This window comes from Rhinopithecus roxellana, chromosome 8 (assembly GCF_007565055.1).
Source record: "Rhinopithecus roxellana isolate Shanxi Qingling chromosome 8, ASM756505v1, whole genome shotgun sequence".
Classification (NCBI taxonomy): Eukaryota; Metazoa; Chordata; class Mammalia; order Primates; family Cercopithecidae; genus Rhinopithecus; species Rhinopithecus roxellana.
Genome location: NC_044556.1, coordinates 91,645,393 through 91,660,918, shown reverse-complemented (window position 1 = coordinate 91,660,918; position 15,526 = coordinate 91,645,393). Strand labels below are relative to the sequence as shown.

General features: G+C 59.5%; 1 protein-coding gene across 2 annotated transcripts; it reads right to left on the bottom strand.

Annotated features, from left to right (window-relative positions):
• Positions 1-3,654: 3,654 nt before the first annotated feature.
• On the bottom strand, positions 3,655-12,271 carry GUK1 (guanylate kinase 1). Of its 2 annotated transcripts, none has more exons than XM_010375715.2 (8): positions 12,138-12,271; positions 6,903-7,016; positions 6,532-6,573; positions 5,664-5,760; positions 5,061-5,199; positions 4,906-4,990; positions 4,151-4,236; positions 3,655-3,942 (listed from the first exon to the last, which is right to left on the bottom strand). In XM_010375715.2, the coding sequence occupies exons 1-8, from the start codon at positions 12,196-12,198 to the stop codon at positions 3,910-3,912; spliced, it is 657 nt and encodes a 218-aa protein (XP_010374017.1). In that variant the 5' UTR covers positions 12,199-12,271; the 3' UTR covers positions 3,655-3,909. The 2 variants fall into 2 exon arrangements, with proteins under 2 accessions (XP_010374017.1, XP_010374016.1); XM_010375714.2 differs by lacking the exon at positions 12,138-12,271 and adding an exon at positions 10,670-12,130.
• Between the last annotated feature and the right edge of the window lie 3,255 nt (positions 12,272-15,526).

Here is a 15,526-nt window from a genome sequence, read left to right as displayed (position 1 = left end):
AAGAGCCAAGGGGCTCACCGTGGGGGTCTTACAGTGGGGGCCACCTCTGGGAAGGGTTTCAGGGCAAGCAGGCCCAAGCCGAGCCCACCTGTCTGCAAACCGGGCCAGCTCTGACTGGTGTCCTGGTGTCCTGGCACCTTAGGACACCAGTCAGAGCCGGGCCTCCTCCCCCATCAAGCTCCTGCTCATCCTGGGTCTGAACGAGGGTCCTCGGACACAGCAGAACAAGCCCCGCCCTGGCAGGTCTGTAGCACAGGGTCAGGGGCCCAGGTATTTCATTCCATCTCCAGACCCTCCCAGGGCAGGCCACGAAGCGCGGGTGTTTTCTGCAGTTTAGGGCAGCCACCAGACAGGTACCCACGCACACAGTTCACCAGGTGGGACCTTGGGGCAGGCTCTTCCCCTCCCTGAAAACGATGGGACCCCAGCGCTGTCGCTTGTCCACTTAGTCCAAAGCAGATTCCCAGTCCCACTTCCCTGGGGCTCCTGCAGGCACAGTCCCCTCCTTCCCCTGCACTCCACTGCGGGGCCCTGTGTGGGGACGGTCCTCACTCAGAGGGGGTACAGTGCTCACCCACCCTCAGGCCTCAATTTCTCCTCACCCGTGACAGGCCGTAGCCCCCTACCCTGATGCCCAGAGCTCAGCTCTGTGGTGGCAGCTCCCATACCTGTCCTCCATGTCCCTGCTTGAGCCCCCAGCTGCCTGTCCTGGACAGCCCAGGCCCTGGGATGGTCAGCCCCAAGTGCACCCTCAGTCATGCTCCTCTGGATGCCCTGGTCCAGAGGGAGGTGCAGAGCTCGGCCACCCAGGACCCAAGTCCCAGGCCTGGAACCCTCCCTCCACACCCACTCTGCCCCAGCAGCTCCGTGGCCAGCCTCGCTGTCCTGCCTGTGCAGCTTGTAGGCCCAGTGGGTGTGGGCACCAGCCATCCTCATGCATCCTTCACATGTACACACAGTGGACGCTCCTCCCTCCAACCCTCCACACACAAGCAGTGCACACTCCCACATGCACACTGCTGCCTGAGCTCAACATAGAGCTGGGCTCACACACTCACACTCTCACACACAGCCATGAACCCTCCCTATTCAGACTCAGCCTCACCACATGCCTCCTTCAGGGAGTTCCCCCCAGGCCCAGGAACGCAAGGTGTCCCCACCAAGACCCCAAGTGCCTGCCCACATCATGGCTCCCCTCACATGGCCTGCCACAGCTCCTAAACTGACCAGATCCCCAGGAGCCCAAGAGCACGGGTATGGTGCTCAGGAATGCCAGGGGAGTGAGGGGACACTGAGGAACATGGTGTGGGGGTATGAGTCTGTGGGGTCCCCAGCCCCTGCCAGGGCCGTGCACAGGTGCAGCTGGTGAGGCAACATCCAGGCTGGTGCCTCCTCCCCCATGGAGCCCTCTTCCCCCTGGGGTTGTTGGCACTGTCAATGTGTGGGCCCTCCTGCAGCCCATTCTCAAGTCCCCTCCCTCGGGGTCCCAAGCAGGTACAGAGCTGTCAGGCCCAGAAGTGAGGGGCTGTTCCTCCCCTGGAGGTGGACCAAGGGGTCAAGTTAGGCCTGGGTCAGGCTGGGAGTGTGTCATCACTGCATTTTGGACAGCTCCCCCCGGCCAGCCTCCAGGGCTGTTGCAGGCCTGGACCTGACCACACAGCCTCCAGAAACGGAGCCCTGGGGGGTATGCATAGTGGGAGTGAGGGGGTGATGCTTACCCCAGCCTCCTAAGCCTGTCCCTGCTCTCCACCTGCTCCCTCAGGGTCCATGAACCCGTCTCTTCCCTCCTGAATGCCCAGCAGCCAGGAATCCTGGGCTCACTGCCATCCAGCTCCGGGATGGGGGCCCCCACGCCTGGGCTGTGGCCTCCCTGTGCAGCAGCCCTGGGGTGCTCCACCCTCCCAGCGGGGTGCGGGCCTCCCACTCCTCAGCCACGCTGCCCCTTCCTTGCACTGAGGGCCTGCTCCAGTACCCCAGGGGGGCCTCCACCCAGTTAATCATGGCACTGACGAGCACTGGGGATGGTTCCTTGACCACAGGGTCTGCTGCACTTCAGGCCTAGGCTGGGCCCCAGTGCAAGCTTACTGGCTTGTGGTCGTCTATGAAGGAGACTGAGCAGGGCCCCAGGTCTGTCTGTGCAAGGGGCAGGCCAGCCCCCTCATGTCTAGGTGGCCGCTGAGGGTAGGAGAGTGGGCCTGGACACAATGCAGCTGGCTGGTGTTTCAGAGGCCAGCCCTACCGCTGCCTGAGGGGCCCCAGCTGCTGGGGGAGGTACTGAAGGCACCCCCCTCCTACTTGCCAGCTGTCCCAGAGCAGACCCCGCAAGTTGGTGCCCACCCTGCGGTGAAGGCAGCTGGGCCTGAAGGACACAGACACGGAGTCGGGGGCCACCCCACCATCTGCGTGGAGCAGCGGAGCCCAGGAGAGGGTGGCAGGCGCAAGGAGCGCACCCTCCTGGGGCTGATCCTCAGGAAGCCCTCCCTCCTTCGGGGACTCAAGGTCAGGAGCACAGGGTGAGGCTGTCTCCTGGGGCAACAGCCCCCAGCCCCATGAGGTACATACATGGACCCCAGCACCCTACCTTCTCCAGGCCAGAAAATTCCAGTCTCCCTCAGACCCCTTCCACCTGCTTAGATGCTGGTCCTTCCCGAGGGTGTGTGGCCGAGCCAGGGCCACCTCTCGCCACCAAGCACAATGGGGGCTGGAGGAGGGGCCCTCAAGGGCCCCATTGTTCCCCCCTCAGCCTCAGGGTCTGAATCCCTGATTGTCCTGGGGGGCAGGGCAGCGGGCAGGACTTTCCAGGCCCAAGCAGGTCAGAGGCCAGCCTCAGCCTCCGAAGCTCAGTCCACCTGTCCTGGAGCAAGCCTCTGGGGGCTGCCCGGCCCCTCCCCTGCCCTCCTCTCCCCTCCCCTCCCCTCCCCTGCCCAGCCTCCTGGGCGGCTCTGGCCTGTATCCTCTGGAGGCCCCAGTCTGGGCTCTGGGCGGGGACTCTGCTCCCCGCCCCCATTTCCGGCGGGGCGCCCTGCCTGCCTCCCTCTCTCCCACCCATCTGTCTGCACCCCATCCCAGAAGCACCTCACCTAGGATCAGAACAGGGCTGGGGCTGACCCTAGGGGTGGTCGGCAGCACCGCCCTGTGCCGCCTTAGACAGGCAGGCTGGGGGAGCACAGGGGAAGGAGGGAGGTGGCCTGACCAGAGGCTCCCCACACACAACACACAGCTCCTGGGGCCGCGAGGGGAGGGGCATCTCCCTCAAGGAATCCCCCATGCCTCGAGGTCTAGAACCTCCAGCTGCCAGAGCTCAGGGGCCTCTCCTGGAAGCTCTGGCCCATGCCAGACCCACAGGAGCTTGGGCACCAAGAGGCAGCCCTCAGGGCCCACCCCTGCAGCCTCAGGCTGCCCGGTGCAGCCACTGCCTGCTCTCCACTTGCTGGCCCACCAGGCGGGTTGGGACCAGCCCTGCCACCTTCCCTGGCTGCCAGTCAAGCATGATGCTGCCTTGGGGTGGCAGCCAGGAGCCGACAGGCAGCAGATGCCTAGGCAGAGGCCACCTGGGGGTCCTCCTTGGGGCTGGTGGTTAGGGTGGGCTGCTGGAGCTCGGGGCCCAATCAGGATGTGGCCCCACCAACCTCGGGGCCACGTTCCACTCATTTATGGACTTTCTAATCCAACAGTTATTTTATTAGGATGTCAACCCCGGGTCCAACATGAGAGATAGGGACAGGGGACAGCCCGGTGGGGCTGGGTCAGGGGTCACCCCAGGATGTTCCAACCACAGGGGCAGCATCCCCTCCACTCCATGTGCTGGCCAAGGGCGCAGAGCTGCCGTTATCACCTGCCAAGGGGGCGGCTCAGTGCTGCTGCCCTGGTCCTGTATGGGCCTGGGGCGCCAAGAATAGACAGCAAGCCTTAGGCGCTGGTCCTTTGAGCTTTCTTGATTTCCTGCCAGTGAGGAAGAAAGAGAGTTGGGAGGGCTGGTATCCAGGAAGGGCTGGGCTTCCTGCTCTCCCTCCACAGTGGACCTTGGTGTCTCACGCCAGTGCTTGGGTAGGACTGTCCCATCTGACCTCAGTGGCCTCCTGGACAACAAAGGCCTGGCCCCAAGGCCTCCCCTTGGGCCTTGCCCAGGTAGGCACAAGGATGGGCCCACCTCAGAGAGCGCCTCCTTCAGCTCTGCGTAGGCCTGGTCCAGACTGTCGTTGATGATGACCACATCAAAAAGGCCGGGCTCCTTGCCTGTGGGTGGGGCCTGGGGTCAGGGCACAGTGAGCCCATGCAGCCCCACCCCAAGTCCCACACGAGCCCCAGAACAGCCCACTGGTCTGCGGCTGTCCTCGCTGTGGCTGTGGGACAGCTTTCCAGCCCAGCTGGGCCTGTGCAGGGTAGGGAAGGGCGCCCCCTGGGACTCGGTCTTCAGGTACCCCTCCTGCTCTCTCTGGAGCCCCAGACCTTGGGTCTGGACACCAGCACCCATCAGGACTCTGGTTAGGGGTTGCACTGTCCTCTATACACACAGCAGAACATTAAATGCCCTCTTCTTGTGGGCTGCAGTCAGACCCAGAGGAGAAGCGACAGCTGTAAGAGGATGTACATGACACCCTCGGGGCTAGAAGGTTGAGGACATCTCATGGGACCCTGGATGATGGGGGTTCTGGGGGCCCTCACGGAGACTCTAGGTAACAGAACGAAATCTGAGGACCCTCAATGAGACCCTTGGTGACTGGGGTGAGTTCTCGGGACACTCACAGGGACTCTAGGTGTTGGGAGGTAGTTGGGAGATCTGAGGACCCTCACAGGGACTCCAGGTGTCAGGAGGTCTGGGGACCCACAGGGTCCCTGGTGCCAAAGGTCTCAGAACCCCGACTCCCCTCCTGGCATGCCCTGGTGGTCCCACGGCACACTCACTGCTCTCCATGTCGGCCTGGGCAGCAGCCAGCCGCTTCGCCAGGCTCTCCTCCGTTTCAGTGTTGCGCTGCCGCAGCCGCTGCTCCTAAAAAGGGGGTGGCAGTCAGAGCCTGGCATGCCCTGACCCCCAGCCCCCAACCCTACCCAGCACATACCAGCACATGCAGTGAGGGCGGCTGCACAGAGATGTAGATGGGCCGCAGATCGGTGGCCTTGATGTTCCGCACACCCTGCAGGTCCACGTCCAGCACGCAGATGCGGTTCATGGCCTGCACAGCCTGCACCGCCGCCTTGCTGGAGGCAGGTGCCAGGTCAGCAGGGGTGCCAGGGCTCTCCGAGGCCTACAGGAGCTTCAGGGACACCCAGGTCCTCCCAGGCCCAGCATTCTCCCACAGCTAAGCCTAGGCCTGGTGTGAACCCAGCACCCCACAGCACCTCAAACCTGCTACCCCCACACCCTGCCCCACCTACAGGGAACACAGGCCACCCACCCTCCAAGGTGCCTGTAGTAAGCACGAGGTGTCCTGTGCACCCTTCACCCTGCCAGGACAACGCATGGTGGCAGGACCAGGCCCAGCAGTCTCGTGAAAGAGCCACCACAGGGCCACAGACCTGGGAGCCTGGCCCTGGGCCACAACCTGGCCACATTCATAACCATGGGGTGGGTGGTGTGGATGGCGGGCAGGCAGAAGGCACTACCTGAACCCCTGCTGCCCACAGCAACCCCGGGAGCCCACCCGCACCCACGCGTGGCCCACCTCGTGCCATACAGGTTCCCTGAGAACTCGGCATGCTCAATGAAGTCACCGGCTGCTATGTCACGCTGCATCACCTCCCTGGTTACAAAGTAGTAATCTGGGGAAGAGGAGGGGCAGTCCAGAGGGCAGACTGGACCTGCACCAGGGCTTCCAGGGCCAGCCGCCCCCAACCCAGGCATGCCTGCAGGCCCCTCCCACGCCCACGACTGCTTCAATCAGATCCTTGCCAGGCAGGAGACGTCTGAGGACCCCTCAAGTGCTGCCAAGTGCTTGAGCCAGAAACCATTTCTCACACTGTCCTCACTGATGGAGATACGAGACTGCTGGGTTCCAGGGGGGGAGTTGGGAGTTGGTGGTGGGGGGAGTGGGGACTGGAGATCAACAGGTGCTGGGGGAAGGTGGTGGGGGAACTGGTGACCATCAGGTTACAGAGGGGATGATGTGGTGGGGTGACTGGAGACCACTGGGTTGCACGTTAAGGGGCGGGGGTGCTATTGGGAAGGGGGTCCCTTGTCTTGAACCAGGCAGGCAGAGTAGCCCTTTTTACCAGGACCCCAGAAGACAGCTCAAAAGTGCTGATAAGCCCAGGACAGGGCTGGGGACAGCAGCACTGTGGCCGCCTCCAGGGTAGGAGGAAGACAGCCCTAGGCCTTGGCTGGCCTCTCACACTGTACCCAAGGAAGGCGGGACACGGCACTGTGACACTGACACCCTGATTTAGCTCACTGGCTCTTGGAGGCAAGGACCCATCTCACAGATGAGGGACCAACGGGGGCAGGAGATGGGCAGCACAGCCAACACAGCTGTAGGGCCCAGTAGCCCTGCCCACACTGGGGGTGCTCCAGTCACAGGGCCCCACCCCACTCACCTTTGCCATTCTCCTCGCCAGGCCTCGGGTTCCTTGTGGTATCTAGCAGAGAGATCTGTCACCCATGAGGGACTGCTCAGAGCGCACTGCCCCACCCAGCATTCCCCTTGCAGTCCCAACAGCACTTGAGCCCCAGGATGCAGGCAGCCAGTGGAGCACACGGCTGGGAAGGCGCAGGAGTCTACAAGGTGAGGGTTCTCCCAGAAAGAGACACTGCGGCCCAGTTATCAGTACTCGACAGACCCAGGGAAGGGAGACACAGGCACGCGGGACAGCAGGAGTGCAATAACCTCAGGTTCTGTGTGGTAGGAAGTGGGACTACTCAGCAGCCTTGAGGTCTACACACCCCCCCGCAAGAGCCCTGGACTCACGGGACACGCTGAAGCCAAAGATGCCGCTGTGCTCCTGGAGCAGCCTCTTCAGCAGGGTGCTCTTCCCAGCTCCCGAAGGCCCGCTCAGCACCACAGGCCTGGGGCCCGACATGCCTGGGGGTGAGGGGAGAGGCTGTGGATAGCAGTGTGGCCTCTGGCCCCCACCTGCTGAGCTGCCTCTGCCTTCCTGAATTCATGGCAGGAAAGGGCTGACCCAGGGATGGAGACATTGGCCTGAGAGTCTCCTGAGAGCCTGGGTGTTCTTCCCCCTGAGCTCTGTCACGTTGGAAGGCCCGGCATACATAGAGTGGCCCTCAGACCAGGATCTGGGCACACGGGAGACGAATGGAAGGCCAGCTTTACTGGGTTCTCAGCTGGGGAGCCCCCCACTGAAATCCACCACCACTGAACCCACTGATCCTGTCAGCCTCCCCAGGGGTCCCTGGCAAGCGATACTGTCTACTCTGATCACACCCTACCCCGGAGCTACCATCCCCACCTGGTGGAGTCACCTCCAAGCCCTCTGGGAGCCTGCCCTGAGACCCCCACCCCACCCAGGAGCCCAGCCATTTGCTCCCATGCATGATGCTGAGTGCTGGGCTGCTAGGTCTGGAATGGAAATGTCCCTGTCCCGCCTCTGTCCTCTGGCACCATGCCCTGCAGATATGGCCTTGTCAAGATCTGCTGAATCTATGCCCATTCCAGGAACTTCTCGTCGGACTTGGGACTCCTATCTGTGATGCTGGTAATGCCAGGAGGGGGTAGGAGGTCTCCCTCCCAGCCCCCAAGGAGAAGGCAAACAGGATCCTAGCTTGGACACTTGTGGCAGGTGAGGGCCCGGGAGCTGGCCTTTGCTTGGTGGGAATCCTCCCCAGGAACAGCGCCTACCTGTTTGCTGGGGTGCGGCCTCTGTGGCCAGCCTAGGGCGGGTCTGTCTGCTGGACTGAGAGCTGAGGGTGCTGAGTCCCTAATCCCCACCACGCCTGCTTCTGGCCCCGCCCTTCTAAGCCAGGAATAAATCCCCAGGGGGCCTGGCCTTCGGCCCTTGCAGGGAAGCAGCCCTGTCCACCTGCTCTGCGGCTGTGCAGGAAGGAAAAGACGGCTCCAGCTCCTGTCCCAAGACCTGCACCTGCCCTGACCTCCCAGCCCACATGAGCTGCACACAGGGCCAGGGCAGCATCTTCAAGTTGGGGTGGAGAGCAGAGCTGAGGAGTGGGGCCATGCACTGCAGCTGTGTTCAGGGACCAGGGCAGAGGGAAGTGGACAGACCCCTGGCGACACGCAAACCTTGGACACAACTCAGGTGAGGCGTGGATGGCCTCCTCCTGTTTGGGGCACAGCCGCCTGTGGGCAGACGAGCAGACAGTGGGAAGGACCTGAGGATGCTCTCCTAATCCCCAATTTAGGCCACCGAGGTAATCTCACAAATGCACCACGGCTGCAACTCCATCATGCACAGGGACACCCACCACACACATGCCACTCCCAGGCACAAAGGTATGCAGGATGTGTGCACAAACCTACCACAAACACACACACATGCATGCACACATACCACACACATGCACACAGATGCACACACACCACACATGTGTACCCACACAGGCACACATGCACAGGCATACATGTCACTGATCACAAACACACCAGACCCCCAGTTAAAAAGACTCAGGAGGAAGGGAACTGCAGGGCACCCACCCAGAAGTCCATGTACTCTCCGTAAGGGATAGACTCCTTCCTTACTGCCTCTTCTGGGCTTTTTGTCACAAGCACATGTCGTTTTCATCTCAGCATGCCCTCCATGCCCTCCTGGCTCTCCTACCCACAGAACTTGCTCCTGCGCTTAGCTCAGGCCTCTCCAGCCCTGCCACCTCCTCTATGTGCCAGCCAACCATCAGCACGCACCACAGTAGCCAGGGTTCTTCATCCATTCAGCTTCTCCCAGTCAGTGAGCCCTTCAACCCCCACAGCCTGGTTCCCATAATGCACTAGCTAGAAGCCCCCCAGAGTCTCCCACAATCAATGAGCCATGCCGCTTGCATGAATTTCTGGAGCCCCTGCTTCTCGCCAGGGTGGAAGGGGTGCAGTTCTCAGGACACATCCAGCAATAGCTACACACCTACTTGAAGCATCAAGATAACAGAAATTAAGACTTGATGATCTTATGGTGACTTTTCCAATACGAAGGAGAAAAAGTTAAGCTAGATCATGCGCTTCAAAGGACCCGATATGGGAGCACTACTCAGACGGTCCTGTGGGCTGGACCCCATGTGAGCTTCTGCCCTGTTGCTCCAGAGCTGGCCCTTCTTAAGGTCACTCCGCCCTGCCAACCCACAGCCAGCATGGCACTGGTGGGTCCGACAGGGCTACCCCGAGGCTGGTCCTGCCCTGTTTCCCCTAGCCCCTGGCTCCAAGCTTTTCGGGTCTGAACCTAGATGCTACGTGACTACAAATCCACACGGAAGGAAACACAGCGGTGACCTCCACTGACCAGGCCTCCCCTCCTTCCTCCTGAGGGAGCACTAAGCTACCAAGGTGAGGCTGGACCCACAGGCAGAAGATACCAGTTCACCCAGCTGCTGCCAGGCAGGGGTCCAGGCTCCAGCCTCACCAAGGGTGTTGTCTGCACAGCTGTGCCTACACTTGCCCAGCACAGGGCACAAGGCACACGTGGCACATCAATCGCCAGAAACTCTGGGAGTTTGTGTGTCCTCAGAAGGGGGAGAGCCACGCCTTCTGAGGATCCCACCAAACCACCACAAGACACTGGTCTCCATCCCCTCCTCGACACCACACCCCATCCCCGACTCCCAGGAATTGGGGAGCTCATGCTTCACTTCCAACTCCTGGGAATGGGGGAGCTGGAGTCCCATCTCTGGCTCCTGGGTTGGGGATCTCCCCCTTTCCTCGCAAGCAGTGAGCGGCAGGTGTATCTCTTCACCACAGAGCCCTGACAACTATCAGACACCAACAGATGCAACCCAGCACAGAGCAGACAGCAGACGCTGGTGGGACCCAACCCTGCCTGCTTCCTCCACAGGTGTTGCCCCTGCACCACTCTTACCCCACCAAGCCCAGGCTTCCAGGCCTCCCCCCCTCCCTCCTAAGGGAGCGCTAAGCTACTGAGGTGAGGCTGGGCCCACAGGCAGAAGACACCAGTTTGCCCAGCTGCTGCCAGGCAGGGTTCCAGGCTCTGGCCTTGCCAAGGGCATTGTCTGCACAGCTGTGCCCACTCTCACCCAGCACAGGGCATGAGGCACACATGATACACCAATTGCCAAGAACTCTGGGCGGGCCAACACTCTGCTCTTCCTGGGTCCCGAGTTCGGCTCTGCCCAAGCGTGAGGGCACAATGAGCAGACTACTAGGGGCCCTGGCCAGCCAGAGAGTGCAAAGGGCAGACAATGAGTGGATGCGGGCCTTGCAGAAGCACAGCCACACCACCATTGGAGACAAGGTGGGGGCACAGGATGCCTGCCTGCCTGGGGAGAGACCAATGGCAGAGCGGACACCAAAGCCACCTTCCATGGAGCACAACCAAGGGAGAAAATTGTGGCCCAGGCCTCATGGCTCCTACAATCTTGGGGTGGAAATCACAGAACCTGACTTTGCCCTGACCAGAATACACGTGTCAAAGGTGTCTTCCTGTGGGCAGAGAGAAGCATTCCAGCAAACAACATTCTGTGTTCTCCACTCTCACCAACCCACAGTCGCAAACCCCAGTCAGCTGCCTGGCAAGAAGCCACACAACCCACAACTGTAAGAACCTGCCAGGCACGTGGTCTCCACAGGAGCTCCGAGATGGAAGGTCTCCTGGGAGCCGCCAGCACAGATCCACGTTCCAGAATGGTCTCTGCCAGAACGCTCCCTGGACTGGGCTCCCATGCTGCCCCAGCAGCCGCTTTCCTGGAAATGCACTTCCTGCTCTGGCGGCTTAATCTCCTCCTTCTGGCTTCCAGCCATCCTAAGGACTGAACAGAGTCACCACCTTGCCCTCTGCCCACTGTTCCAGGAGATGCTAATAGAGGGCTCGACCTTCTGAGAACCGAGAGAAGTTAGCCCCTGCCTGGCCTCTCATAAGACACAATCCACCAGACGTGGGCCTGGGCTCTGGGCTGGGCCGGCTGGATGAAGGGGAAGTTGGTGGTCCAGGCGGCTGCTCTTGGCTGCAGGGTCTCTGGGCACACATCCGGGTAGCACGCGTCCTAGCCTTCAGCAACCTCGTTTTAAATGGGACCACACCAGGAGCAGCCAGGGCGCTTTCGTTTTCACTTTCTTTCCCCCAGGGGGACAGGAACATTCCTTTACCTCCTGGGGAAACCGCGCCCTTCCAGAGCCACAGACGCGAAAACCCCAGCCCTTCACGATGCTGCGCGGCTATGTTTGGGTCTGTCCATCAGGGAGAAAGAAAAACAGGCCGAGTCTTGCACAGGGTCCTCGACAGCAACCCCAGCAAAGGGCAGAGCAAGCCTGAGACAGGAAGGGGCCATGAGCCCAGGGACAGCAGAGGACGACCCAGCCCGGGGTACCAGGACTGGCCTCTTTCAAACAGAGGCGAAACCGAGGCCCACCACATGCAGGGTCAAAATCAACTTTAAGGCACCTGCTTCCCACACCAGTCCTTACTGGGGCATACTTCTAAGGCGACGCTCAAGAATGGCAGCTGGGCAGCTTCAAGAACCCTAACCCGGACTCTGGCCTTGGGAGAATCCGAACCCCAAATGCCACACTCATGCGTCGGGAGGAAGGTCTGCAGTTTCCCCAAGTCCCCATCTCTGCGCCGTGCCGCGGGGCAGGCAGAATCCTGGGAGCCCCAGAATAGCCGGCTCCATCCGCCCAGGACCCCCGGGTTTGCAGGGTAAGGTGGGAACCAGAGCGCACACCGCGCCGGGCCAGCGATAGGGACTCCCGGCTGCTCTCTTTGGCGGCGTGCCCAGCTGTCGGGAAGACACCGAGCGCTCCTACGCGCCAGAGGAGCAGCTCGACACTGCAAGAACTGCCGGCCCGCTCAGCTCCTGAGGAGCGCCCTTTCCTCCAGGACAGGAGCTCCCCCACATTGCCCGCCCGTCCGCCCTCCAGAGCTCCCCAGTTCTCAGGGTCCACAGTTGAACTCGTCACAGGGTGTCCCGGCTAGGAGCAGATCCGGAGGCGGCGTGGACTGGGGGACCGCAAAGCGCAGGGGCCGCTGCCGCTTTGGCCGCAAGTCACCCTCACGACTGTGCTCGTCGTACTCACCGTTCGCTGGGGCCCGGCCCAGGGTGGCCGCAGCCAGCCCGGCCAGCGGGCGCCGCAGCATCTGGGGCCACCTCCTCCGCCCACTGAACCTACGTCACAGCCCCGCACCGGCCCACCTCTGCCCGCGCGAGAGACTGACGTCATGATGCTCCTGCCCCGCCCATGTCTGACACGTTCCTCCCCGCCTCTTAGGGAAGTACTTACCTCAGTGCCGCGCTGGCCCCGCCTCCACTTGCGCCGGCCTGTCGCCACCGCAGGGGCGTTCACCACACCGCCCTCCCAGCCCACCTCCTCCCGCTTACGTCACAGCGCCGCGCCGGCCCGCCTCCACACAGCGCCAACTAACCCACGACCCGCTGGCCCCGCCCACGGGGTACTTGTCCCGCCCTGTCCCTCAGAGAAGTACCTCAGTGCAGCGCAGGCCGGACTTTCATCTGCTACGTCACAGCGCTGCGCCAGCCCGCCTCCTCCCACTTATGTCACAGCGCCGTTTTCGTCCTCCATCGACACTGTAGGGGCCTAACCAACGACTCTGCCAACCCGTTCCAAGCCGGCCACTTTTCAAAAACCATTAATTGGGAAATGTGGCCGTGCGCGTGGCTCACCTCTGTGATCCCAGCTCTTTGGGAGGCCGAGGCGGGAGGATCGCGTGAGGCCAGGAGTTGGAGACCAGCCTGGGGATCATAGGGAAACCCCTTCTGTACAAAAAATTTAAAAAGTTTTTTTGTGCCTGTAGCCCTTGCTACTCGGGAGGCTGACGTGGGACGGTCGCTTGGGCCTGGGAAGTCGAGGCTGCAGTGAGCGGTGTTCGTGTCACTGCACTCCAGTCTGTGTGACAGATCGAGACCCTATTTTTTTCTTTTTTTCTTTTTTGAAACGGAGTTTCGCTTTTGTCACCCAGGCTGGAGTTCAGTGGCGCCATCTCGGCTCACTGCAACCTCCGCCACCTAGGTTCAAGCGATTCTCCTGCCTCAGCCTCCCGAGTAGCTCGGATTACAGGCGGCCGCCACCACGCCCGGCTAATTTTTGTATTTTTAGTAGAGACGGGGTTTCACCATGTTGGCCAGGCTGGTCTTGAACTCAACCTCAGGTGATCCACCAACCTTGGCCTCCCAAAGTGCTGGGATTACAGGTGTGAGCCACCGCACCTGGCCACGGCACTTTATTTCTAAAAATTATTTTAAAGGTTTTTTTTGTTTGTTTGTTTGCTTTTTTGAGAGGGAGTCTCGTTCTGTCTCCCAGGCTGGAGTGCAGTGGCCGGATCTCAGCTCACTGCAAGCTCCGCCTCCGGAGTTTACACCATTCTCCTGCCTCAGCCTCTCGAGCAGCTGGGACTACAGGCGCCCGTCACCTCGCCCGGCTAGTTTTTTGTATTTTTTTAGTAGAAACGGGGTTTCACCGTGTTAGCCAGGATGGTCTCGATCTCCTGAGCTCGTAATCTGCCCGTCTCGGCCTCCCAAAGTGCTGGGATTACAGGCTTGAGCCACCGCGCCCGGCCTATTTTAAATTTTAAAAAAAGTTTTATTGAAGGCCGGGTGCGGTGGCTCACACCTGTAATGCCAGCACTTTGGGAGTCCGAGGCAGGCAGGTCACCTAAGGCCAGGAGTTTGGGACCAGCCTGGCCAACATGGTGAAACTCTGTGTGTACTAAAAATATAAGATCAGCTAGGTGTGGTGGTGCGCCCCTGTAATTCCAGCTACTGGGGAGGCTGAGGCAGGAGGATCACCTGAACTTGGGAGGCAGAGGTTGCAGTGAGCCGAGATGGAGCCATGGCACTCCAGCCTATACGACAGAGTGAGACTCTGTCTCAAAAAAAAAATTGAATGTGAACTGCAGGAGGGCAAGAAAAAAAGTAAAACTTTAAAAAATACAACTTTTAAAAAATGTGTTGGGGCCAGATACCATGGCTCATGCCTGCAGTCCCAGCACTCTTGGAGGCCAAGGCAGATGGATCACTTGCCCAGGAGTTGGAGACCAGCCTGGGCAACATGGCAAAGTCTCGTCTCTCTTTTTTAAAATACTAATAATAAAACAGTTTGTTGGACAAGGGATTGCAACCTGGAATACATGTGCTATGTCGGACCATAGGTGCTGCATTGGGGGAGGTGGGCAAGGAGAAGCTTTTTAGGCAAAAAAGGGGAAGTTCACTGTCAGAGGCAAAATTATGTCATATGTGTTCATTGGTTTCGTTGGCTTTTATTCGTGATTCACGAATTGAGGCAGCCTTCATTCTACAAAATAGAATAAAAGCCCCTGCCTGAATTAGCCAGGCGTGGTGGTGGGTGCCTGTAGTCCCAGCTATTCAGGAGGCTGAGGCAGGCAAATGGTGTGAACTAGGGAGACGGAACTTGCAGTGAGCCAAAATGCGCCACTGCACTCCAGCCTGGGCGGCAGAGCGAGACTCCATCTCAAAAAAATAAAAATAAAAATAAAAAGCCCCTGCCTGGGCGATAGCAGAACCATGGGTTTTGTAAGGTGAGGAGAATAAGGAAACAAGATAGAAAAATAACAGATTGGTAACTTTAGCTTACTTCAGATTACTCTTTTGTAAGGGTTAGAGAGCAGAAGGGACTTCCTTATTATGCCGACTGAGGAAAAACTAATCTGTTTTGGGATTTATTTTCTTATGTGGTATTTAACATAAGTGATTTAATTTTGGTTTGGTCTGGTCTATTGAACCTAGCGCAAGAGATCCGTCCAAAACAATGGCCTCCCATGATTTTTTAAAAACAATTTTTACCCATTTTGATCCGGCTGTCACCTAGCTTGACCAAAACTTAAAAGTGCCTCTCTCAGTTACTGTCAGTTTGGGTTTCTGATCTCAACACGTTATCACGTCATTGATAGGTTACAGTGTCTTCATGATCATGCCTTTTTTTTTTTTTTTTTTTTGAGACGGAGTCTTGCCCTGTCGCCTAGTGCAACAGCACAATCTCGGCTCACTGCAACCTCCGCCTTCTGGGTTCAAACAATTCTCTTGCCTCAGCCTCCCGAGCAGCTGAGATTACAGGTGCCCGCCACCATGCCCAGCTGATTTTTGTATTTTTAGTAGAGATGGAGTTTCACCATGTTGGCTAGGCTGGTCTCAAACTTCTGACCTCATGATCTGCCCTACTCGGCCTCCCAAAGTGATGGGATTACAGGCGTGAGCCACCACGCCTGGCCATTATCATGCATTTCTTTCAGTTTTTGTCATTCCAGCTGAAGAGGGACCATTTGATGTTCAACGGATGGTCACATGCAAACACTTAAAACATTTGAAAGGATACAGTGCACCAGGGCGACCACTATTGTGACTATCAGGAGGATAATACCAAGGGTTTGGAGTATGTTCCTTAGCCAGGGTCCCTGTGAACCCAACCAACGAAAACTGAATAGATCAAACTAT